The 26,880-nt window shown below is 39.7% G+C and overlaps 1 protein-coding gene and 1 long non-coding RNA gene across 8 annotated transcripts in view; both read right to left on the bottom strand.

The window, feature by feature from the left end:
- LOC122058123 (ATP-dependent RNA helicase DBP2-like) overlaps positions 1-26,880 on the bottom strand; it is a 68,704-nt gene that overhangs the window by 18,554 nt on the left and 23,270 nt on the right. For all 7 annotated transcript variants that reach the window (XM_042620620.1, XM_042620619.1, XM_042620621.1 and 4 more), the window contains 3 exons: positions 22,374-22,448; positions 4,513-4,674; positions 2,366-2,446 (listed from right to left, as the gene is read on the bottom strand). In XM_042620620.1, coding sequence (XP_042476554.1) covers positions 2,366-2,446; positions 4,513-4,674; positions 22,374-22,448 — 318 coding nt within the window. The remainder of the gene's footprint in view (positions 1-2,365; positions 2,447-4,512; positions 4,675-22,373; positions 22,449-26,880) is intronic.
- Positions 4,715-6,308, bottom strand: LOC122058125. Its single transcript, XR_006133679.1, has 3 exons — positions 6,147-6,308; positions 5,918-6,044; positions 4,715-5,830 (listed from the first exon to the last, which is right to left on the bottom strand). It is a non-coding gene; the product is annotated as an uncharacterized LOC122058125 (long non-coding RNA).

Genomic DNA, 26,880 nt, shown 5'->3' with positions numbered 1-26,880 from the left:
GGGGGGGAAGGAGGAAAAGCCCCTAAACAGGGAGGGATGATAGAGGAAGGGAGACCCCCAAGACACAACAATGGGCCCGTTCCTTGGGATATCACACATCGGCCGGAACCTAGAAGGAGAAACAACTAGTTTGGAGGTAACATCAAAAGAGATGGTCTTCTAAGTCGAATCAAAAGATCTAGAGTTGGAAGACCATCTATGAAGATTACGCTCCATCCAGATATGGCTAATAGTGACAGGCTGACAGCAAACACAAGTTTCCCAGCAATGTCGCAAACAGATCTACCAGCAAAAGACATATCCACCCAAATCCATTCCCCTGAAGAGCAGGAAATGACATCTTCTAGTAGGCCAGCAAAAGGAGAGAACTCTTTTCCAAATAGAGGAGGAGAAAGGGCAATCAAAGAAGAGATGATTGGAGACTTCAATACCATTCCAGCATAGGCAGCAGTCAGGGGAGACCTGAATATTCATCTTTGAGTTGAAGTTGCAGGGTTCGCTAGTCCAGTTGTTCTAGTTTTAAGAGTAATGCATGGAGAAGCTTATTTTGATGGAGGCTAAAGGATTTTTACAAAGGCACCCTCAAAGAGGAGAGAACTCTTTTCTAAAGAGAGGAGGAGAAAGGGCAATCAAAGAAGAGATGATTAGAAACTTCAATACCATTCCAGCATAGGCAGCAGTCGGGGGAGACCTGAATATTCATCTTTGAGTTGAGTTGAAGTTTACAGGGTTCGCTAGTCCAGTTGTTCAAGTTTTAAGAGTAATGCATGGAGAAGCTTATTTTGATGGAGGATAAAGGATTTTTACAAAGGCACCCTAGAAAGGCCTCCATATAAGCCAACTAATGGGAGACTATTTCTACCACATGAAGGGCTGACTTGACCAATCCGACCGTTGGATATATAGGCCCTGGCACCCCTTTGATTTTCTACATGTAAAGATTCAAATTGCAAGATGACCATATGGCCTGCCATATAGTAAGTCCTTCTCCTTTTACTTTCATCCACAAAACAACGAAGGGATGATGTTGCTATTCCAACAATTGGCTAGATAAAGGACCCAATCAATTGGCCATGTGTCAAATTTCGTATTTGAACTCATTTTTATGCCCCACCATTTATTGAACATTTACTCTAGTATCATCAGCCATCTAATTGACCAAGACAGATCTATGGGTTGTGCCACTTGCTGTAATGTTCCTGCAGCAAAATTAAACAACATGAGAGAGATGTGAATAACATGTACACTAAGTTAAACAACATGAGAGAGATGTGAATAACATGTACACTAAGTTTCGACACCAAATGGCAGGTAGGCGACTGGAGCTCCCACTCAATCGGTGCTTCCCAAGGGAAACCATGCATATCATTACTCGATCTCTGACAGAAATATCTCTACCTATCTTCTGTACAAAAGAAAATGTAAAGGTAGAGGCAGGGCCTTATGCTTTGGGTTGGAAGTTTTCCCAAATGTTTCAATTGTCTCAGATGATACTAACTCGTGACCAGTATTTTCATTAAGGGTTTTGGTTGTGCAGTGAACCTTTCATTTTGGACTTTCCCTTTTTATGTTCTCCCCACAGATTTCAAGGCCTTTATACCCCATTACCACATCATAAGGAGATCAATGTGTCAGCGACTAATGCTAGAAAATTGACAGTGTCCAACAGAAAAATGTCATAAGTGAATTATGCTTGGAGTACAGCTAATAAATGAAAATTCAAAACCCCAACAATTTGCTATTACTTGAGAAGAAAAACTTAACAAGTTGAAATTGTTACACCAAGTCAACCATTTTTTTTTTTTTTTGGATGAATCTGTCAACCAATTTTGAGCATACCATGTTATGGAAGCTCTTACTCAGCATGGTACGACCACATTTATTATAGAGATCGATCCAAAATGCAACAATAGTAAAGATAAAAAAAAAAAAGGGAAAAAAACTCAACTTATAGAAAGACGAAAAAAGCTGATTTCAATTCCAGTGAGTACTAAATTTGGTGACACAAGTGAGTGTTAATTTGGGGTTTATTACAAGGTCCATTAAATGATGAGCATACTCAAAGCAAGGGAGCTTCACAAAATAAGACTGCCTGCTAGCCTAAGAGCATGAACGCTACTAGATGTTAACATATGCATACGCTCAATAGCCACACCCCCAACCTCAATTAGGCAATAGGAATTACTGTTACATCAGTTCACAGATAAAAACGAGGTACATATAAATTGTCAATTGAGAGACTAAACATTGTATCTCTTCCCACTTTCCTAATATTGTGCCCTCTCCACCCTTTAACAACTTTGTACTAAAACTTCCCCCCCCCCAGAAACAAAAACAAACACAAGGGCCAAGGCTATAGCAATACCTGTGCAAGTGCTTCAATCTCCACAGGCATGGTTGCACTAAACAACAAAGTTTGATGATTTTTCGGAAGGTTCCGCATCACCTAATTAAAAACAATTATACAGTATGTAAGAAGCTCTTGAAACCAAAAGCAGCCAGCAGGGACAGAGGGAGGGAGGAAGTCAGAAGCAAGAAAGACAGAAGGAAAGTAGAATTATCTTTCCTTGATACAAAACACATTCAGAATTTATCAGTCAGTAAGAGGGGTTCAGGATTTTGGGAAAAATGAATAGAAAAATAAACATGCTAGTTTCATATGAAGGAAAGGGGAACCTCACAATTATATTCATATAGAATGTTATTTTAGAAGACGCATGAAGAAATTAGGCTTCCACAGATATTGTTGCAAGCAATACTTTACAAGGTACGACAAACAAATTATATTCATGTCAAAAAGCAACCTCAGAAACTTGAGAAACATACAAAGAGCTGCAACAAGAGTAATTAGTAAGGTGCAACTTGGGCAGGTTGGCCATGCTGGGAAAATTCAAGTTTTGAGTCTACCCAAGCCAAGGTAAATTTCACAAATTCATGCAAATTGCAGTCTTGAGTTAGGTGGTTTGGACAGATTGGATTGGGGCGAGTTTTCCATTTACTGAGTTAACAGGGAATAGAAAGGTCTCTGATGACCATCAAACCATTCCAATGCTATGTGCTTCTACTGGAATTCCTCAATGAACTGGTCTCTGACATGCAGATAACCTGCCAGACAAGGAAATTCACTCTCTCATGCCAATAGAAATGCTAACAGAAAAGGGCATATTCTGCCTCCGACGGCACGGAATAAGAACCATGTTCTCCATAATCCCCAAGTCCCAACAAGCCAATGCTTCAAAGCACGATGACTAAAAGGCATTTCTACCTCAAGGATCATTTTGATAACCACCCCCTGACCATCACGCACAAGCAAATCAGGGATTCTAGCAATGTGTACGTGGCAACTCCTAACAAGGATACATTCACATCTTAACTCTTCAAGTTTCACCAAAACAGGGATCCAATCCATGCAAGCTGCCATAGATCTCACCAATGGCTTTGAAGAAGTCCATCAGTAGGCTAATGAATGTTTATTAGCCACTGCTTGCATCAATTAAAACCCTAATTGGCCTCCTCATGACTCATGAGTCCTCCCAAAGCAATCTAACATGCGTTAGGAATTAGTTTCAAATATGCCATTAGATGAACTGTGCACTGAATAGAAATTAATCAAAAATTTGTAATAAATTCTGCAAGGTTCCAAATCAGATCAAACTTAGGAAGAAGTTCCTAAACCCAAGACCCTCTTAAAAACTTCCAATAGCCAAAAGAAAATATCCATAGATAAATTTACAAAATTTATTTGAAGTTACTGTTCACGAAACAGTTGCAGTGCAGTTACAAAATTGAATTTTAGCTCAGCTGATTGCAAAAAAAAAAAAAAAAAAAAAAAAAATCAAAGTGGTTCCAAGAGTTCCAGAATCTTAATTTACAGTAAAACCAACCCTCAAAACATCAAATTAGGAGTTACAGTTATAGTAAGAGCTTTGTTTTATTCTTTATAAAACAGGGCTTGCAGGATGTCCAGTAATTACACATGGTTAATTTCTATTTTTTGAGTCCAATTAGGAGTTACAGTTTTAGTAAGAGCTTTGGTTGGTTCTCTATAAAATAGGGGTTGCAGGATGTAAAGAACAGGTTTTTATTTTAAGAAACCTTAAATAGTTTATTTGGAATTCCAGTTCCTCCTCTGCTCTTATTTGGCTTAGATTTGCTGCTATATTTCTGATTCAGTTGCTGCTAACATTTCTGTTTCACACTTGCACTATTCCTTCTTGTGATGAACTCCAATGGTCTCGCTTCATTTATATTTTCTAAGTGTCAAGTCTTTGAATCTTGTTAGAATTTTATGTCACAAACTTCTAATCAGTTTCTTTACTGCATTCTGATACTGGAATGAGTATCACACAAATTCCTAGAGATAATTCAGAAAAAACAGCAAAAATCTATTCTAAAAGGAAATAGTTTGGGGGGATGGGTTATCTCACAAACTGTATCATACGGTGCAGGTATAACATGACAAGAAATCCAGAAATTTGAAGCAACTGTACAGTGATTGAAGATGTTACTTACCTCTCTTATCTGTGGCTCAAAACCCATGTCCAGCATTCTGTCAGCTTCATCTAAAACAACAAATGAAATCCTAGAAAGGAAGGTATTTCCTTGCTGCAAATGATCAATAAATCTTCCTGGTGTGGCAACCACAATATTTACTCCCGCTCGCAGCTCAGACCTCTGTCAAAATTCACAAATAGAAAGCAAACAGAAACAATATGAGGGAAAGTAGATGGTGATGAGTCTTCCAAGATAATGAATAGAAGAAAGCAAAGCAAATTAAATTAAATACATAAAGACCAGGTAATGTAAACTAATCCTGAAACAGAAAAATCTAGCTAGAAGCTAGTACAAACAAGATCGTAGAACAGAGATATAGGAAATGGAATCAATAGAATATGAAATTAGATCTAATAGAAAATTAAAGAATTGATAGAAAATGGCCAGAATCCACTAAACCCATGAAGGAAATCCACTCTTCCGCTGACGAAACCACCTTACCCTTCACTAGAAATCTACCAAGCACACTACTGAATCCACAGCAGCAAAAAATTGAGAGAGAGAGAGAGAGAGAGAGAGAGAGAGAAACTGAACTAAATCTCAATTCAAATAGTTGGGGGTCCATAGGCCTTTACATCTATTTATAATATGAACAAACCCAAATAGGATAGCATTAAAAGATAACATTATCCAAAAGAAAATAATAAAAAAACAACCAATTTTACTAAAAGAACACTAGAGATAAAGACAAGATAGAGACAAGTTGATTGCTATCATCAGACCTATTCAAGCCAAAGATAAAATATTAAATAATAAGTGAACTAGAAAACTGTTATAAATGCTGTTTTGTCCACTGCAGGTGTATAGTCTTTCTGATGCTACCTAGGGTTCCAACACCCAGATATAGGTCGCTAAGGGCCCACATGAATAATAAATAAAACAATGTAATGGTTGAGTGAAAATTCTGTAAATTCATAGCACGAATAAAGGCTCTTCTGGAAGAGAACATACTTTAGGGCATATAAGTAAATAAAATTGAAAGAAAATGACAGATCTGGAATAACAATGAGAAAGGGAGTAGAACAGAAAAAACTTTGAGACACGAGGGCTTTATGTAGTAATTATAAGTGAAGTGGGTCTAGGCAATCTCAGGACTTTACTTTTCCTCAACCTCATGATTCTAACAAAACCAGCGGTAGATCAAACCTGCTATCGAAAGGGAGATCTCATTCATGAGAGATTGACAGTTGAGAAACAGTTCAGTCTGACATTTCAGGTTAAAATTCTTCACTACCAGGACTCTTGAGTACAACAAAGTTCTGATCCAAATCACAACCTGAAATCAAGTTAAATTTCTCAAAAGATGAACAGGGAGGAACTGTTCATAGCAGGCTTAAATATCAGCTTTTAATTCTCAACATACCAGAGATCTTAAGATCAAACTTCACGGTTAGGGTTGCCTACAGGTAAGTGAGGTTCCCAAAATTTCTGGTTGAAAGAAACGAGGATCAGAGAGATCAAAGCTCTCTCTTGCTAAACCAAGTCTGATGCTGGAACATGGCAAAGATAGTAAAAGTGTAACAGCAGGAGTGAAGAAGGAATAATAAGAAAAAGATAAAAGAAGTATAAGAAGAGTAAGGGAGAGTTCAGACCTGATAAAAGGAAGAGGGATTTGAAGAAGATATTCAAACCAGGGAGGAAGATGAAGAACTCAACAATTGAACCAGGCTCTCATTGCACCAGGATAAACTCCAATAAAAATGTATCCCATCAAATCTCTCTTCTATGGTATTGCATTGTTAGAATAAAGAAAATTCCCTTGCATAGAAATAGAAACCCAACTAAAATAAGAAACTAACAAACTAGGAAATAATTCCTACGTAATCTACCACATAATGGAATAAAACAGATAACAAATAAAATCCCAGCTAGCTAAATAAGAAACTAACAAATGTCTACAGGCCTTTTCCAGAACAGAAAAATGCTTTAGAACTGGTTCTAGGCTTGGCCTCCCAAGTGGGTCATGTCTATCCAGCCAGGCCATAGCCTCTACATCACTTTCACTTTTCATTTCTCATTTTTATGGTTTATGTCACATTGTTAACTGAAGGGCAGGTATGTAATTTTCTTCTTTTTTCGTTAGTATATAATAATACTTGGCTGATGTTCCTCGTCTCTCCTAGAGTCATCTACTCTTCTGGGGCCTCCCTTCCAATGCTCTTGTTTCCTCTATTCTCTCCCCTGCCGGCTGGTCCCCCCCACTCTCCTCCCCCTCTCTTCTGGACCTCTAGACCTCCCTCCCTCCTCTCCCCCCTGGTCATAGAGGAAGAGAAAATAAGTGTATTTAGCTCCCCTCCTCCAATGGCTCCTCCTCTGCCTCGGCTTGGTCCTTCATCCGCATCCCGTCTCCGTTCGTTCCTTGGCACAAGGTGGTCTGGTTTAAATGCCACATCCCCCGCCATAGCTTCACTCTTTGGCGTTGTTTATCAAACAGTATCCCTTCCCAATCCTTTCTCATTCACCGCAACATCCCAGCCAACCCCTCCTGTTGTCTCTTCCCCAATGGAGTTGAGGATATCCCCCATCTCTTCTTCTCCTACTCCTTTTCCTCCCTCATCTGAAAATCTGTTCTTTCCAAATGTTGGCCGGCTATGAGATCCATTCTCCCTCTTGATAGAAAATAGATTTGGATTGACATGACCTTCTCTAGTCCTTCCATTTGTGACATCATATGGAAATTGGCTTTTTGTGCTACTATTAATCATCTTTAGATGGAGAGAAACATCAGTAGATGGACCCCCAAATCTAGATCTCCGGATAAGATTTGGAAAGCTATCTACATTGATGTTTCCTCTAAAGCCCAATCCCTTCACCCCCGCCCTATCACCATCTCCCCCGGAATTCCCACATTATAGCCTCTTGGAACCTTTAGGTCAACCTCATCCACTCCTGTTGATGGCTTCTTGCCTTCTTTCGGATGCTTTTGGATTCCCCCCCCCCCTTATTTTGTATCATGTTCATTAGATAGTTGTGGCTTGTCTAAATTCCTGCTGGCCTTTGGGCTGGTTTTCTTTTCATTGTTGGCTTAGGCATCCCCTCCCCCCTTTTTCACTTGTATATTCTTCTCCCTCGGTTATGAATTACTTTATTCATCCAAAAAAAATACTTGGCTGATGTCAATAGGGCCTAACTGCATAACACACAAAACCTATTGATAGTTTTCCCTCTCTAATTTTCTATCTCACGGTTCTTCATCTCCTTCTCCGTCGTCTTCTTCATCTTTTACATGCTGCTCATTATTTAATTGATACTGTTACATGGTATCAGAGCAATAACTTATTATTGTTTCAATTCCTTCTCTTGGCTGTTTTGAGGGTCTTCCAAGAAGATTTTCGTGGTTGGAGCAACTTGCTGCTTGCAGTACTGCTATGAAGATTGTGGCTGAAATATGATCACTACACATCTAAAGATGGAAGATTAATCCTTTGTATGCTCATCAAATCTGTCCCTTTCTATTTTTGTGACTAGTTGATATATGGTGATCAATATATCAGATCATGCTGTGATTTTACAAAGAAGTCATCCATGTTCCTGCCAACCATCAATTGAAATTTCAAAGCAATCAGATGGTACTTTCATACGATCTTGATTTTATCTTGATTTGAGGCCTTTCACTTGCAGCTAGAAGGTTTTTCTGTTTTTATCTTGCGATATGGATCAGATACTGTTTGTGATCCATCGGTTGATAAAGACTGAGGTATGTGCATCCATTATGTGTTATCACTATCCTCCCTTTGCATGATTTATTATTTCCCCTGTGGTATGAGGTATGAGTGCTGGTTTATCTTTGTAGTTTGAGATGTTGCTGAGACAGCTGCTGTTGATAGATATTTCTTGTTGCTGCCTCTAATGATTCACCACTATATTTTTATTCCTCTTATTGGTTGTTGTTCATCATTCCTTATGACTGTTCTAGAAGTATACAGTCTTTTGGTATATTTATAAATCTGCACACTTGCTTTGTTGTGATCCCGTATGATCTGCAGCTGATTCTAAGTGAATCTTGTTGTAAATATGGGTTTAACGGTAACTATAAGGGTATTTCTGTCCATGAGGGCATAAATGTACTTGCACTTGCTGTTCACTCAATATAAATAAAGAGGGTCTGTCATTTTGATAACCCAATCCATTCCTCATAATCGATCACGGTATTAGAGCCAAGATCCAAACCATAGGGCCCCTTCTCTCTCGGTAGTGCTTCCCTAAAACTACCAAAGCTTTTTGAGCCCCTCTCCTCTGCTTTGCCTGGACTCTCAGATCTCCCTTCCTAATGATCTGAGAGATCCTATATCAATTTTTAGGAATTTTCTCACCCTAATCATTTTTTATGCCAGGGTTTTATCTTCCTCGCCTTTTTGCACTGATTTAGGTTAATGAAGCCTTCTTCTTCCGAAGTTATTCACCAGTGATGTGGCTCGTGCTAACCCCTTTCCATCCCAGGTCACCTCCCAGAGCAAAAATCAATTAATCAGGGTTCTTACCCTCTTAACGATTTTTTTTTCCTTTTAGGGCTTTTCCCTACTTCTTGGCATCTTTGCTACTTGCGATTTGTGTTATAGGGCTGTGTGGCTTGTCTCAAACATTCTACTTCATCCCTCCACAACTCTTTTGCTGTTACACCATGTCAGACATGACTGATGCATCGACGGGATCAGAAGTGGTGAGTCATAGAGCACGTCAGTCTTACCCATCACTCCCTGTCAATAATGTTCGCCTTGACGGGGGAAATTACTTGATGTGGTAACGTTCTTGTTATCTTGCTATCAAATGCCCGTGGCTATGCTGGTTATCTGACAGGAAAGACAGTACAGCCTACTACTTAAGGTCTATCCCAGGATAAGTGGAGTTCTGAGGACTTGATGGTGATGTCTTTCCTTTTGAGCTCTATGCAACCACAATTGCTAGTGCTTCTCTTCTCTTGGATACTGCTACCAAGATCTGGAAGACAACAAAGGATACATATTCTCAGGTAGAAAATGCTGCCCAAGTGTTTGATTTGCGTAAACGTCTCCATAACACCAAGCAGAAGGATCTCAGTTTGTCCCAGTATTATACTGCATTGCATATATTATGGAAGGAACTTGATTTCTATGATACCTATCAGCCTAAATGTCCTGATGCTGCTACCAGCTACAGGAACCAACAAAATCAGTTTCATATTTATGATTTTTTGGCTGGGCTGAACATTGAGTGTGATTAGATTCAGGCTCAAGTGCTTAGTCATGATCCCTTTTCCCACTTTGGAGCAATCTTATTCATCGGTTCAGTTAGAAGACAGTCATAGGGGTACCATGTTACCACCACCATCTGCTACTCCGGATTGATCAGCCTTATTCACGAGGTCTCACTCTTCATCACACACTGGTACTACTTGTCCTGCAGATCATTCCACCTCTAAGTCTCTGACAAGGAACATGTTCGATGTGACATGTGAGTCATGTGACTATTGTGGGAATGAGCGGGCATACCAAGGAGTTTTGTTGGAAGCTTCAAGATCGTCCTGCATATGATAAGGGCAAGGGCCGTGGCAAGTCTTCCCAGGATGCTAATCACACTGAGGCGGATGCTTTTGTACCTGCTAGTACCATGCCTGCTGCGACTAGCTCATCTCTCTCACAGGAAGAGGTTACCATGTTCCGCCATATGACGTCTCTGAGTCGCCCACCTGCTTACACTTTGTCTACCTCTACATCTACTGTGGTGATGTGGTCCACACTGATCACAACCTCCCCTCCTCAGGTATCTCATTTGTTGATCAATGTGCATCAGTGGTTTCTTGCCCCTGGATCATTGACTCTAGGGCCACTAATGACATGACTAGCACTTCCAGTTTATTTTTTCGGTATTCTCCTTGTTTAGGACAGGACAAGGTTCGTGTTGCTGATGGGTCTCTTTCCTCTGACTCCGGAAAAGGATCCATTCTTTCTTCTCCTACATTGTCTTTAGAATCTGCACTTCATGTTCTTGATTTTCCACTAACCTTCTCTCTATTGACCCTCTTACCACCGCTCTGAATTGTAAAGTGAATTTTTCCCTTCTCACTGTGTTTTTCAGGATCTGGTGACAAAGAGAACAATTGGTCGTGGAAGGCTACAAGGTGGCCTATATTTACTCGATGACGATATTTCCTCGGTTGGTTAGGCACATCAGACTGGTTCCTCTACAACTTTCCCTGAGCTTTCCCTTTGGTATCGGCATTTAGGCCATCCTCCAATTAGCACTCTTAGTAGGGTTTTTCCAAGTTTATTTAAGCATTGAAATTCGAAGGGTTTTTTCTTTGATGCTTGCATTTTAGCCAAGCAAACATGTTCTATCTATTCAAGCTTAAATAATGGAAGTTCTACACCTTTTATGCTAATTCACTTTGATGTTTGGGGCCCTCCCCGTATTACTTGTGTTTCAGGTTTTCGTTGGTTTGTTACTTTTATCGACTGTCACCAAGGTTTAAGATCTCTCTCACCCCCCCCCCATCTCACTAATCCAAAAAGAGAGATTTGGTGAGATCTTGCCGAGATCATGTATTTTTTCCCGATCGACTCGTTGGTTGGTCTCAATGGCCATATGGTCTTCTAGCCCCTGAAACTTGATATTTGCCTCATTTTTGGGCCTTCTAAACACAATAGAAACATCTTTTTTTTTTTTTTTTTTTTTTTAAATCAAACTTAAAATGGTACTTTGACTTCGTACCCTATGTAAGTCATCTCCAACTCTCCGGACCCTAGGCTAGTATGCTCTATTCCACAATCAACACATGACACACCATTATTATAAGAATTTAAAAAACATCATAGAAAATTACTTAGTTGATTAACAATTAACATTGGTGACTGATGAGTCACATTAACATACATTGAAAATTTGAAATGACATAAGATAAGCAACATAACAACATAAGGTCAGTGTTATACGCATTATTTATTTAAACAGAAAAATTAAAAATTAAAAACAGAAAAAATTATTCCCTCCATGAATCCATAGTTCAGTGATATGCATCACATATATATATATATATAAATGTAAACCAACAAGTATTGATGATGTTTCCATGAAAAAATGGGTGTGAGACGATTTCTTTTTTATCTAAAATGGTTCTTGAGAAGAAAAGTAACTCCAAATGTGTATGAGGAGGTAATATTCTCTACTCTTTAAGTTACAATGAGTGTAGGAATGGAGATCCTCAAGAAAAGTACCAATCCTTGCTTCTTAGTGTTTTTCCTTCAGAAGAAATAGAGAGGGAGCGAGTTCTTGGCAAGATTTGGCGAAATTTGGCGAAATTTGGCGAGATTTGGGGAGATCTTGAGACCTTGGTCAAATTTTTGTACAATTTATACCGCCATGTATCTCGTCTCTTCTTTTTGAAAAAACGAGATCTTAAGCCATGATTGTCACTCATGTGCCACATGGTTTTATTTAATGCCTTATAAAGTGAGGTTTTCCATTGTTTTCCAATTACATGGTTTGTACTCAGTTTAATGCTCGCATGAAAATTCTCTGTAGTGAGAATGGTAAAGAGTATTTTGAGATTTCAGACTTTCCATGCTGCCCAGGGTATCAATCATTAGACAAGTTGCGTCAACACATCACCTCAAAATGGTGTAGCTGAACATAAGAACAGGGACCTTCTAGAGTTTTCCCATGCTCTCCTTTTCTAGATGAGTATGCCTCCTTTCTTTTGGAGTGAGGCTATGCTTATTGTGGCCCATCTTATCAATCGGATGCCCACTCAGGTCCTAGACTTAAAGTTTCCTACTGTAGTCCTCACTGGTTCTTCCCCCTTTGTTGTTCCACCAAGGGTATTTAGTTGTGGTCGCTTCGTTCGCAACCACCAGCCCCATGGAAAATTAGATCCTCGTGGTTTGAAATGTGTGTTTGTGGGCTAATTTGTGGGTTACCCTGCTACCCAGAAGGGCTATAAGTGTTATCACCCCCGCTTCCCGTCGGTTTTTTTCACTCCACGGATGTTTATTTCACGAATCTGCTACTTATTATGATCAACCCCTCTTCGTAGGAGGGAGACATCATTGTTTGGAGAAGATGTGCCCTTTCTTCTTATTCCTTCTTTGTATGGTCCTCCTCCTACCTCTTCAGTTCAGGGGAAGAAGCCTTCAGCTCAAGGGGAGTCATCAAGTGAGCGAGCCTCAGCCTTGGAAAGTGTATGTTTGCTTGAATCATGAGGGCACACCTATTGTCACAGAGCAACCTACTACCCCATCGCTACCTCCTGATCCGGATCCTAGACCTAGTGATATCTTATCTTTGTATTCCCCTGTTATTGTTGTTTCTGATACCCTCACTTGATTTACCAATTGCTGCCCGGAAGGGAACAAGGTCCTGTACTCAACATCCTATCTCCTAGGTTGTTTCGTACAATTCTCTTTCTCCTTCATAACGTGCTTTTGTATCTTCCTTCTCTTCAGTTTCCATTCCCCAGATTTTGGCAGGAAGCAGTCAAAGAACCACGGTGGAAGGCTACCATGATTGAAGAGATAAAAGATTTGGAGAAAAGTCATACTTGGGACATCATACGTCCTCCTCCAAAGAAGAAGATTGTCACTTGCAAGGATGTTTATGGTGAAACAGAACATGGATGTGAGTATTGAAAGTTACAAGGCCAGGCTGGTTGCCAGAGGCTTTACCCAGACTTATGGTCTTGACCATTACAAGACCTTTGTTTATGTTGCAAAAATGAATACAATCCGGGCAATACTTTTGTGTGTTGTGAACCTTGGCTGGGGTTAAAGCAATTGGATGTTAAAAATGCATTCCTTCACAGGGAGTTGACAGAAGAAGTGTCTATGGATGAACCACCTAGGTTTGCGCGTACTACTACCACAGGGAAGGTATGTAGGCTCAAGCGATTATATGGGCTGAAATAATCCCCATGTTCCTAGTTTGGAAGATTTCATAAGGCTATGGTTTCCGTTGGATATACTTGGAGCACTGCGGACCACACCTTGTTCATTAAGCGATCTGGGTCCAAGATTGTTGTTCTCATAGTCTATGTCAATGACATTGTGGTTAAAAGAGATGACATGAAGGAAATTTCATGCCTTGAGGCTTTCCTAGGTTGCAAGTTTCTCAAGGGCATAGGAACGTTGCACTACTTTCTTGGAATTGAGGTCGCCCGTTCAACAAAGGGTATCATTCGTTCTCAATGAAAGTACACCCTGGATCTTCTATCTAGACAGAGATGATAGGATGTAGGCCTATCGATACTCCTTCTAACGCTAATGTTCATCTGTCAAGGAAGTCTGGTGAAAACATGGATAAGGGTCATTATCAGCGTTTGGTCGGGACGCTCATTTATCTATCCAACACCCGTCCAGATATTGCCTTCACAGTTAGTTTGGTGACCCAGTATATGCACAATCCATACTCCCCACATTTGGATGTTGTATATCGGATCTTGCAGTACCTAAAATCAGCTCTTAGAAAGGGGATTCTACTCTCTTCACATGGTGATCTTTAAGTTAAGGCCTATACTGATGCTGATTGGGAAGTTCTCTTGATGATTGTCGTTCCACTACAGGTAATGGTGCCTTTGTTGGCAGTAACTAGGTCACTTGGAAGAGCAAGAAGCAAGCTTTCGTTGCCTGCTTTAGTGCTGAAGCTGAATTTTGCATTATGTCCCATAATACATGTGAGTTAATGCGGCTCCAAGGTCTTCTGAAGGACTTTGGTCTCCTAGTTCCTTGCCTATGATGTTATACTTGATAGCAAGTCTGCTATCAGTATTGCTCACAACCCGGTTCAACACGATTGCACCAAGCATATCTAGATTGACCGGTATAAGGTATTTCATCGGGGAGAAGTTAGAACAAGGACTGATTTGTATTCCATTCGTTAAATCTAGTGATCAACTTGCTGATATGTTTACCAAGGGTCTAAGACACAAGTTGTTTTATCCTATAATGTCCAAGTTGGGCATGTATGACATTTATGCACCAACTTGAGGGGGACTGTTGTAAATATGGGTTTAATGGTTATGAATAAGGGCATTTATGTCCAATTATCCATAAGGGCATCTATGTACTTGTACATTTTGTACAATTACTATAAACAAAGATGATCTGTCATTCTAACAACCCAATTCGCTCCTCATAAACAGTTCTTATTTGATTATGCCCTTGGATTATTCTATTGTTGTCAACCTATTGTAGCTTGAGTACCAGTTGCTTGTGGTATACTACGACTCAAAAGTTACCCTGTGCTTTGTGGTCGACTTTAGTCTGCCATTGTGGTTCTTTTCTTTCCTCTTTTTTTTTTATATATTATAATGGGGGATTCAAAAAAATTCTGAAGGACAATGTGAATGTCCAGATCACCTCTATTAAATTGACTGGTGCTTCAAACTATCTACTATGGGCATATGCAGTAAATATTAATGCCAAGGAATATTGGATACTCTAATTTCATCCCCACCTTCTAATGATGACATCAAACATAAGGACTTGATGCATGAGAACAATATGCTTCTTGTATGGCTGTGGAACAATAAGGAACCATCATGGCTCCTAATGTAATCGCCCACACCATTGCTAAAGGTGTCTAAGATGACCTAAAGGCATGTGGGAAGAATTAAATGTTCATCAACCTTTATCACCTGATCTTGAAATGCACAAGTCTCAGCGTGTAGGGTTCCAAGTTGCTAAGTCCTTTTTGGTTTAGAACCCTGAATTTCATTGTGTGAAAAGTCAGCTACTCGATGGAGTGAGAATCTTACAAATGAAGCATTTTTGTCAGATCCAGAGAAATGTCCGTTGGCAGCCAAGTTAGGGTGGAATGCTTGAGTGATCTAACTGATCACACAAGCCAATTATTTATAATAAGCGAAGTAGAGTCATAACAGGAGTACAAGTCGAAACACAATTACAAGTATACCCCCCACCATCCAGCCGGCCCACTCTAAATAGGGTCGGTGGATGGGGAAAAACCCCATTGTGCCCCTGCGGCAGACTTAACCAATATTTTAACACTCCCCCTCAAGTTGGCGCATAGATATCACACATGCCCAAATTGACGAAACAAAAATGAAACATCTTCCCGAATAAACCCTTGGCGAATACATCAACTAACTGATTTCAGACTTCACAAAGGGAACACAAATCAATCCAGCTTTTTTTTATGAAATGTCTATCAATCTCCTCATGTTTGATACGGTCATGTTATACTGGATTATGGCAATACTAATAGCAGCCTTGTTATCACTACTAATACCATGTTAACAACCAAGTTAGGGTGGAATGCTTAAGTGATCTAATTGGTCATGTAAGCCCTTTATTTATAATAAGCAAATTAGAGTCATAACAGGAATACAAATCATAACCCAATTACAGGTATACCCCCCATCCAGCCGCCCACTCTAAATAGGATCGGTGGATGGGGAAAAACCTCATTGTGCCCCTACGGCACACTTAACCAATATTCTAACATTGTCCCTCCATCCCTTGCCAAGTCTGACTCCGCCTCTTTCACCACAGATGATTTTTCCTTTGTTATAGGTAGCAGTAGTCATAGATGGGGTTCAGGTTTTCCTGGTCGAGGACCCGATTCAAGGGGGAGGCACAGAATGTGGTACTGGTGGGGTCAAGGAGGACAGCAATCAAATTAGCCTTTCCGTCAATGCGCTCATTGTGGTAGGCCCAATCACACTATTTACAAGTGTTGGGCAAAATATATTAAAAACTTCAGTGAGCCTCACAGTTGGAAAATTCAGCAGTAACACATGGGTGTTCTGATGTAGTCAGCAACTCTACTTCTACATCTGGAGCTGGTCTTTCAAGCTCTGTATCTCAAGATGGTTATCATCAACTACTTGAATGTCTTCAGTAGCTTGAGGCATCCACTTCTTCATCTACTGCCATACTTGCCCACACAGGTACTACCGCGCTTCTTGCTTCCTCTTCTCCTACTAATTAAGTGATTGATTCTGATGCATCCAATCACATGACCGGTAAGTCTAACATTTTTTTTTTCCATAAAACTAACCATCCCTCAAGTGTCATTTTTGCTAATGGTTCTACTCAAGTTTCTGGTAATGGTGTTGTGTCCCTCCCACTTAATCATTATCATTATCTTATGTTCTTCATGTACCACAGTTACCACTAGGTTAGTAATTATTATTTATCAATCAAATTACTAAAACTCTAAATTGCTCTTTTTCTTTCTATCCTTCTTGTTGTATCTTCTAGTATCTTCAGGTAGGAAAGAAGATTGGAGGAGGCATGAGAAAGGTTGTTTATATTATTTGGCTAGTGATTCTTTTCTACTATTGTCTTTGTTTCCTCTACCTATACTCCTTTCGATTGGCATTGGGTCATTTGTCACTCCCCAAGCCATGGTTAAGGCGTTCCCTAGGCGATAAGGTGGCTCAGCCTGAACTGGCGCCTCGGTCGCCTAGGCGTTGCTGGTGTCGCCTTGATTTTTTACCATCCTCCATCACCTTGGTCACCTTCTCGCCTTGATAACTATGCTCCAAGACTACCAGATGGTTCATGAGATGTGTGAAGCTTGCAAGTTTGGAAACCTTCACAATACTTCTTTTCCTATACAGGATGTGTCTACAACTCCATCTTTGTTTTCTTCAGTCCATTCAAATGTATGGGGTCCTTGTCATGTTCAGTCAGGTAAGGTATATGTATAGTTACCTTTGTGGACAATCATTCTTGCTAAACTTGGTTATATTTGTTGAAATATTGTTTCATATTTTTTTATTTGTCTTTAAATCTTATTATCATGAAATAAAAACACAGTTTGATACGTAAATTAAATTTTCCGTTCAAATAATGCATTGAAATATACTCAAATTACCATATCTTCCTTTTGCTCTATGCAGTGTATTTCACAACAAACTAGTTGCTCTTATACCCCCAGCATAATGGTGTAGCTGAAAGGAAACACCGACACTTGTTAGAAATTGCTTCACAAAACGATTGATATCCAATTAATCGCATGGCTTCTTCTGTTCTTCAGAATAAGCCCCCTATAAGCATTGTTTTTTTCTTGATTCTTCTTAATTTTCCTTATTACCACATGTATCTGGCTGCACTTGTTTTATTCATGTTTTGCGACCAGGTATTGATAAATTATTTCCCTAAGTGATTAAATGTGTTTTTTTTTTATATATATAAATTTTTCGAACTTAAAAGGGTTATCATTGTTGTGATCCGACTACCAGCAACAGTTTGTAAGGGTTGATGTTACTTTCTGCTAAGGGTTGAGAATTAGCAATTGACATTTTCAGTCTCCTCCAATAACTTTTTTAGTTCCTAATTATATTCTGACCTCATCTCGGCCAGAAGCACATTAGAAACGCCTTAAATCTCCGCTGCTCTTTACTCAGTCAGCTTCCGTGGTTGAAGTTCCTAATGCCTCCTCTATACCTATTGACTTGCCCATTGCTTTAAGCAAGGTACACTATCTTGTACACAACATCATGCGGTTGCTTATCCTATTAATAACTTTGATTATGCGTCTCATCTTCCTTATTTCCTTCATAGTTTTGTTTTGCCCTTGTTTGCTCATTTTATTCCCAAAACCATCTTGAGACGCCCAGGCAAACCAAGGCGTTGGAGGGCTGCCTAAGCACTAAGGTGCCAAGGTGCCCGCCTTAAGGCGAACGAGGAGACCAAATGCTATATTTTATTTTCAATCTTTTCTAACATTATTTAGTATGCTACATATACCTTGTATCATAAAAAATCAACATTAAATCATGTCAAGTCATCAAAAATCAACATTAAGTCACATCAAATCATCAAAAATCAACATTAAGTCATTAAAAATCAACATTTAGAGAAATGCTCTTGTTCTATAATAAGTTTTACTGGTCAAATGATTTTATTTTTACACAAGACATTTTGTATTAGATATAGCACAAAACCAACTTTCCAACAAGTCTAAGATTACTTAAATATGAGTTGTAATGACAAACTTATGTTCCGGTCAAACTTATTTTAAAGTGCGCGAATGCTTTTAAAATCGCATGAATGAAAATAATTTTAAAGACATCAAAACAAAAGACTATTTTATCGGACTTTTGGTTTTTAGCAATGTTTTACTATGATTAGATTTACAAAATTTTCATAATTGAGAAAAACACCAACATTTGAAAGTTGAAAATCGCTACTACAACCAAAAATCCAGTTTTTGTTTTTGAACAGGGGGGTTGACTTTTTATACTTTTAGAATTTGATTTTTAAATTATTTTTATTGGATTCAAATAGGGGGTATTTGCTTATTTATGAATGATATTTTAAGTAAATGTTATGATATTTGGACGCCAAGGTGGACGCCTAGATAGCTATGGCGGAGATGGATGCTTTACTCTCTCTTAAGATATGGACCTTGGTTAATCTCCCTCAAGGCATGGAGACCGTGCAGGGTCATTGGGCGTATACTATCAAGTATAACCCCAACAACTCTGTTAAGCGGCTTAAGGTCCGGTTAGCAGCAAAAAGGTGCACTCAGACATATGGTTTCAATTATTTTGAGACTTTTTCCCCCACTGCTAGGTTGAATGTTCAGAGGTAGTTATATCTATTGTTGTTAATCTTGATTGGCTGTTGTATATGTTCGATATTCAAGCATTCATCTATTGTGCTTTGCTCAAGGAGGTATCTATGGGGCAACTTAATGTTGCTCAAGGGGAGAGTGTAGGTAAGGTGTGCAAATTGCATAAAGCAATTTATGGTTTGAAAAAATCTCCTCGAGCTTAGTTTGACAAATTTTGTTAGTTACTCGATGTGGGCTTGCTCAATGTTAGTCTAATCATTCAGTATTTGTTCGTCACCATTATTCTAGGGTGGTCATGCTTGTTATATATGTTGATGACAAAATTATTTTCTGCCATTTTAAAGGTTACGTCTTATTTACAACAGAAATGAAAATTTTAGGTGTTCTCAGGTATTTTCACCGAATTGAGGTTATGAGGAGTAGCAAAGGCGTTAATCTTTCTCAGAGGAGGTATGTGCTGGATATTCTATCTGAGACTAGGATGTCAGCTTCTAAACCTGTTTATACACCAATGGATCACATCAAAAGTTTGAGGCTAATGATGGTGAGGAATTTGTAGATAAACATCAGTACATGTCGCTTGTGGGAAAACTTCTTAATCTCACTATAACCAAACCAAATATTTATTTTGCAATTGGATTTATAAGTCAATTGATGGAGACACCTAAACGGCTCTTTGTGGGGCAGCTTGACAAATTTCAAGTTATCATAAAGGTGCTTTAGGAAAGGATCTTATATACAAACCTAATAAAAATGTTAATCTTATTGGGTATTCAGATGCTGATTGGGCTGGTTGATGCTCAAGGTGAGAGGAGATCTACTACTTGATATCATACTTTTGTTGGGGGAAATCTTGTTACTTAGCAACATAGTTGTCAAGGCGACTAAGCAACCCAAGGCGTAGGATAGGCGCCTAGGCAACCCAAGGCACTCACCTAAGCATTGCCTAGGTGTGTAGTATATGACCACATGTAATGCAATAATAATAATTTTATATAAAAAAGGAGTATCCAGCACACGAGGCTCCCACCACTGCAGGTTCGTAGGGTCATAATGTACGCGGCCCTATTCCCACCTTGTCGAGAAACTATTTCCTTACTTGAACCTATGACCACTTGGTCACCATGGAGCAACTAACATGAGAATATCAACATATAATAACCAAGTATAGGTTATAAAATAAGTATATAAGCATACTCATCGAGAACTATCTGGGTTCGAGTGGTATTTCACCCCTAACCACAACTCATGTTGATTCTTCAACATCAGTCGGTTCGGGCCTCCACTTAGTTTCACCCAAGCTTCATCCTGGTCATGGATAGATCACCCAAATTCATATCTTGTGAGTTATTTAGTATTTTCATACAATATTCGTGAACTCTCTCAATTTGTAATTAAATACACAAATCAATTGGGTCTGTCAGGCTAGCTAAGGAAAACAAAACAATAAACATAAATCAACAAAAACTCGTGAAGTGTCAACAAGGCGTGTTGTTGCCTTGGGCCCAAGAAAAAGCTTGGACGCTTAGTCGATGCCTTGACAACTATGTTTGGGGGAGTAAGAAATAGACTACTATTGCTAGATCAAGTGTTGAAGCTGAATACAAAATTGTAACTCATACTGCAGCTGAGTTGTTGTGGTTAAAATCACTTCTTCAAGAGTTTGGGTTTCTTATTACCAAGCCAGGTGATATGTTTTCCGATAACCAAGCAACTATATATATATTGTTAGTAACCATGTCTTCTATGAACAGACCAAACACATTGAGGTTAATTGTCAATTGGTTTATATTGTTCTTGGAAAATATGATCTTATCTAAAAGGGAGTACCCAGTGCACGAGGCTCCCACCACTATGAGGCCTAGGGAGGGTCAATATATGATCTTATCTATAAGTAATTAAACTGCTCTCAATTTAGAGAAATGTTCTTGTTCTCTAATAAGTTGACTGATCAAATAGTTATATTTTTACATGAGACATTTTGTATTAGGTAGAGCACACAATCAGCTTTCTAACAAATCCAAGATTGATTAAATATGATTTATATTAGAGGATTTATTCTCCGGTAAAACCTTTTTTGGTGTGTGCAAATGCTGTTTAAAATTGCGCTGAATGGAAATAAATTTTAGAAATCAGAACAAAAGATATTTTGCTGCTCTTTTGGTTTTTAGAAATGCTTAAATTTGAGGAAAATCCTAGCATTTGGAAGTTGAAAATCGCCCCTATAACTGAAAATTCAGTTTTTGTTCTTGAACTTGGGAGTTTACTTTTTATCCTTTTCGGAATTTGAATTTTTGACTATTTTTATTGGATTCAAGTAGTAGGTATTTCCTTCTTTATGAATAATATCTTAAGTAAATGATGTTTGGCATTAATCAGAGCCAAATACGTAATGAATAAAATAAAAAACTAAACCAACGCCTTGTTCTAAGGACACAGTTGCCTAGACCACAAAAAAAAAACCGCTTGGACACCAAGACGATGCCTAAGCGACGCCTTGACAATTATGAATTTCAGCTAGAGACTAGCATAAACATGATTGCAAAACAGAACATATGGAACTAACAGAACAGAATATGCAACTAGACCTGATAGAAAAAAGAAACTGGTAGATCAGGGTAGAAATCCACCAAACCAATGAAGAAAATACACCCTTTCATTAAGGAACCCACCTTACCCTTCACTTGGAATCCACAAAGCATAATACTGAATTCACATAGAAAACTACTGACTCCACAGCAGCAAGAAAAAATAAGGCAAAACCAAAAACGAAAAACAAAAACAAAAACTAATAATATAACTTCAAATCGTTGGAAAGCCATAGACCTTCACATTTCTTATAATGTGAACTAATCCAAGTAGAAAGCAGTAACCTATTTTACTAAAAGACTAACTCTAGAGATAAGATAGAAATAAGCTGGATTGCCAACTTCGGACCTATTCCGACTAAAGAAAAGATAAAATAATAAATAAGTGAAATAGAAAACTGTCAAGACCCCAACTAATCCTGTATTCCTACCTCCTACCCATATCTTTGACCCATTAAAGTAACGAATTCATTACCAAGAAGGAAAAACAAGTGACCCATTACAATGATAACCCCTTGTCCAAAGGCCCAACACATATGTTACCTAGCCCAAGGCTTATTCCCACCAAAAGAAGCCCCTTAAGCAATTTATATGCATTACCAGGAAAGGTTTTTCCTCTTAATATTTCCTTTCATTAATTGAAATGCTTTAAGATAGCCAGAAGCCCACAACCATAAAAAGCAGCACTGCACCAATGCCTGTAGTATAATTAGCTACCTGTTCTGCTATGATTGTTCCACCCACAACAATAGCAGTTTTGAAGGACTCCAGAGATCTGCTAAAAGACTTGACCTGAAAAGAACCACATTATTATTGAACAAAAGGAACAGAAAAAGATAAGATATTCTAAGAGAAGTTTTTCAGATTAAATGAGGATTTAATCATACATAATAATGCTTTCAAGGAAAATCAGTGCCAGTCTTGATATTATCGAGAGTTCTAAAAGACTCAACAGATGTATCTCATATCATTTTATGATAGTGAAGCCAAAAGCTTAAAAAGAAAAGGCAAATGTACTAAAGTTGGTGAGAAACTGGGAACTAAATGAGCTAATACAGAAGTCAGTTGGAACAAAACAAGCCAAATTTTACAAAACTGCACAAGAAATGTGCATTACTTCATCCGCACAGGTGAAGGATACTCTACTAGATCATCAAAAGGCAAAGTTTTCAACAAATGATTCATCAATCAAATAGTCAGGAAAAAAGAAAAAAAAGCATATCTGCACATGATAATGCAGCATTTATCCAAGGACAATCTATTAGACATGAAACTAAACACCCTGTACCTCCAGATGAGAAAAATCCCATCGCATATATCAGTGTCTACCCTAAAAAACAACATCAAATAAAATCAAAATCAAAGTTTATTCCAAATAAGCAAAACAAAGTACTTGGAAAAATTTTGGGTCCAGTTGAGTTGATTTAACAACAGATGAAATTCGATGGTTGCTCATCAAGCCAAATAATAAAATGTCTCTCACCAAGAAGAAATCACTACAAGATCACAGAATCTTCTATATGAACAAAAACAATAAAAAACAAAGATAAATCTCCCTCTCCCTTCAACAAATGAAATCTGGTGGTTGCTCGTCAAACCAATAATAAATGTCTCTCACCATAGAATTAAGGCATATTAATGTCGTTTAGAGACCATGCATCCTCCTGAACCCATGCCCCTCCCCCTCCCTCCACCGGCTCCTGCCGACGGAAACTCCCCCATTCCTGATCCTTCCTCCCCTTCCATCCCTCCTCCCTCCCGATGACCTGAACCCATGCCCCTCACCCTCTTCCCACTCCCATTTGTCTCCTCCTCTTAACCCCATCCGCTCGGTCCAGCCTGAAGCCCCCTTCTTCCCTTTAAACCAGTTCTTACCGGTCCAATTGCTGTCAAAATTTTCTAAGTTTCCTCAAGACCACCCACTATATCCGGCCAACCTCTACAACATGAACCATTCTTTCAACCTACTACCTGACCCAACCATTTTATCCAACCCGACTAACAACTTTCCCATCACATGCTCCAACCCTTAGAACCCGACCCTGCACCCACATACGCCTTCTCCTCTACCCGAATCCCTTCGAAAACACTCTGCCTCTGGTCATCACCTTGCTACAAGTCCTTGTGCCCCCACCCCTTGTGGGTCTTTACCGACTGCTTGCTCGCCGGCTGGATTCACCGCCTTAGAAGGAACCACTTCCTCATCATCTCCCCTATTGCTCGATTACGTCATCTCCACCGTCGTCTCCCCTTTTGCCGCCTTGGAAGGTGCTATCTCTGCCCCAGGTCCCATCGGCTCCACCACCTCCACTATGGCCCCCTATTGCCTGCGTCGAGCCTTTACTGTTGATGCGTCTGCATCTTCCTTGGTTCAATTGGCCGCCGCCCAAGCTTCTGTCTCCTCTGATGGCCACTTGATTGGCCTTGCTCATGCCTCCTCTAAGCCGCTGTCCTCTCATGCCTTGGAAGGCATCGTCCCCGACTCTTCATCCTTCATGATCACTAATCAAACGGAATTCAAGTCACTACTGCAAAACCCAACCACTTGATCGCTACTAACCCTCCGCCAGCCTTGCCTAGACGAATAAAGGATACTATGATCTCCACTGCTGCTGCTCCCAATCCTGTGCACTCTACTGGCCTTCCGCCAACCCCACAGGCCATTGGTGCTCCTCACCTTGGCCCTCTGCATGCCCCTGTTACTCCAGTTCACACTGCTGGTCCTCCTTCAGTCCTGCCAGCCATTGGTGCTCCACACCTTGGCCCCCTGCATGCCCCTGATGCTCATGTTTACACCTTTGCCCTTAGCCTGTCCTGCCGCCCATTGGTGCTCCTCACCAGGGCCCCCTATATGTCCCTGATGCTCGCCTCACTTCTGGGATTCTTGACTCGTAGGACATCCACAATCCACTGACTGATGTTTCTCCCCAGCCCTCCTTGTCTGGACTAGCTCCTCCAATCCTCCACAGGAACACTGGGGTTGGCCAAAAGAAGAAGATCATGTCTACCCTTAGCCATCCCAAGGGACAGACCATTCCCAAAACTCCCCCACCAACCCCACCCCCAACCCCCACCCCCACCCCCTCCCTCTCCCTCTCCCTCTCCCTCTCCCTCTCCCCCCTCAAGGGATATTCCCATCGGACCAATCTCAAAATTGGTCCTTCCGCCTGCTCGGTTGAGCCTCGAATGCCCTCTCTTCCCTTGTCCAAATGATCCCTTGGACCATCTGGAATGTCAGAGAGCTTAATTTCTCAGCCAAACATGCTGTCATTCACTCCCGCCTTAAATCATCCAAAGTAGTGGTTTGTCATCTCCTTGAAACCCATGTTCTTGAAGCCAATGCCCCTCGCATTATCGCTTCTATTGCCCCTTCTTGGTCCTTCATCACCAACTACCCCCACTCCCCTGATGGGCGCATCTGGATCCTTTGGAACCCCCAACTCATTCATGTCGCCCATATTGCTTCCTCCTCCCAAGTCATCCATTTCTCTCTCTCCTCCCACGGGCTCCCCCCTTTCCTACTTCTCTGTTGTCTATGCTCTTAATCGGGCCCCCAACAGACTCCCACTGTGGCCCAATCTCCTCTTTTTCTCCTCTAACCTTTCCTCTCTTCCCTGGGTATTGGAGGAGATTTCAATGTGGTCAGGGCTTCTCATGAGAAAATTGGAGCTACCCCTATTGACAGCCTCACCTCTAACTCCTTCAATAAGTGCATCGAGGATATAGGGATGGATGACCTTCGGTGGTCTGGTTCCACACTCACCCGGCACAACCGCCGAAATGGGCCTGATAGGGTAGCTTGTAAGCTTGATCGCCTTCTTGTTAATAAAGCTTGGCTCTCCTCCTTTCCCTCCTCCCATGTCGGTTTTGATCTTCCAGGCATCTCTGACCACTCCCCCATCTCCCTCTTTGTTCAGCCCCACATCTCCTTTGGCCCCAAACCTTTCAAATTCTTTGACATGTGGACCCTCCACGAGGAGTTTCTCCCCTTAATCAGGGATACTTGGGCCATCCCCACCACTTTCTCTGCTTCTCCCCTCATTACTTTTGCCAAAAAGCTCAAGAGTGCGAAAGTGGCTCTCAAAGCTTGGAACGTCGCCACATTTGGCAACATCTCTACGCAGGTCACCGCTTGCCAAGAGAAACTTGACCTCATCCAGTCCAGGCTTCAGCAGCATGGTTCGAAATCTCACCGAAATATCGGAATTTCGGTGATTTTTTTTTACCCAAACGAAATGGCCTACGAAATGGGATGTATGCATAGTTTAGGTCAAAATTTCGGTATTTTGACCCAAATTTCGGTACGGTTTCGGTATCTCGCCGAAATGGTACACTCCCCCTTTATAAATACACCATCTCGTCGAGACAGAGTCGAAATTTTTGACTCTGTCTCGGCTATTTCGGTGATTTTGGTCCAGGGAGGCAATTTTGAACTTCAAACACTACTTCTATCCTCTAATTAGCCACAGCATCACACTCTTTCACTTCTATTGGAATCCTACAAGAAGATCTATACATCCAAAGCCTAAGGTAAAGTTCTTTCTCTGAAACCATTTTTTTTTTTTAAATAATACATAAATACTTGTTGGTTGCTTGTAAATTTTTTATATGTTGGACATTAGAGGCCAATCTATGACCTCATGGAGTCGAAATTTTTTTTTTGTACATAAATCTTTTTTTATTTTTCTGGTTTAAAAAATCATTTTCCATTAACATAAAATGTTACTTTTTATGCTAAATATTGCTTTGATGGTCGTTAACTATATATATGTTAGTCACCAATGGCTGTTCTACGACTCCATCGGAGTGAAATTTTTTTTCCAGCAGGTAATTATTTATTTTAATTTTCAAAAAATATAAAAAATAGATTAATTATTGAAAAATAATTTTAAAAAATAGGGGAAAATATCTGTTTTGATTTTGAAAATAAAAGAAAAATAGTAGATTAATATTAAAGTGTTTTGGAGCGTACTATATACTGGTTATGTTATGACATCTTTGATTTTTTTGTATTATGTCATTAAATTATTTTCTAAAATTGATTAAAAATTAATTTTATGTAAGAATAAAATATAAGTAGATACCATATACTTGTAAGTTAATAATAACATTCTTTTTTCTATGCATCAGCATCAGGGTGACATAAAATGGCTAGAGGAGGCGATGAGGAAGGCAGGAGAAGAGGGAGAAGACGTGGGAGACATGATAGTAGTCGTGATAGTAG

Source organism: Macadamia integrifolia, chromosome 12 (assembly GCF_013358625.1).
Source record: "Macadamia integrifolia cultivar HAES 741 chromosome 12, SCU_Mint_v3, whole genome shotgun sequence".
Lineage (NCBI taxonomy): Eukaryota > Viridiplantae > Streptophyta > Magnoliopsida > Proteales > Proteaceae > Macadamia > Macadamia integrifolia.
The sequence above is the reverse complement of the archived record's forward strand: the minus strand, read 5'-3'. Positions and strand labels throughout refer to the sequence as shown.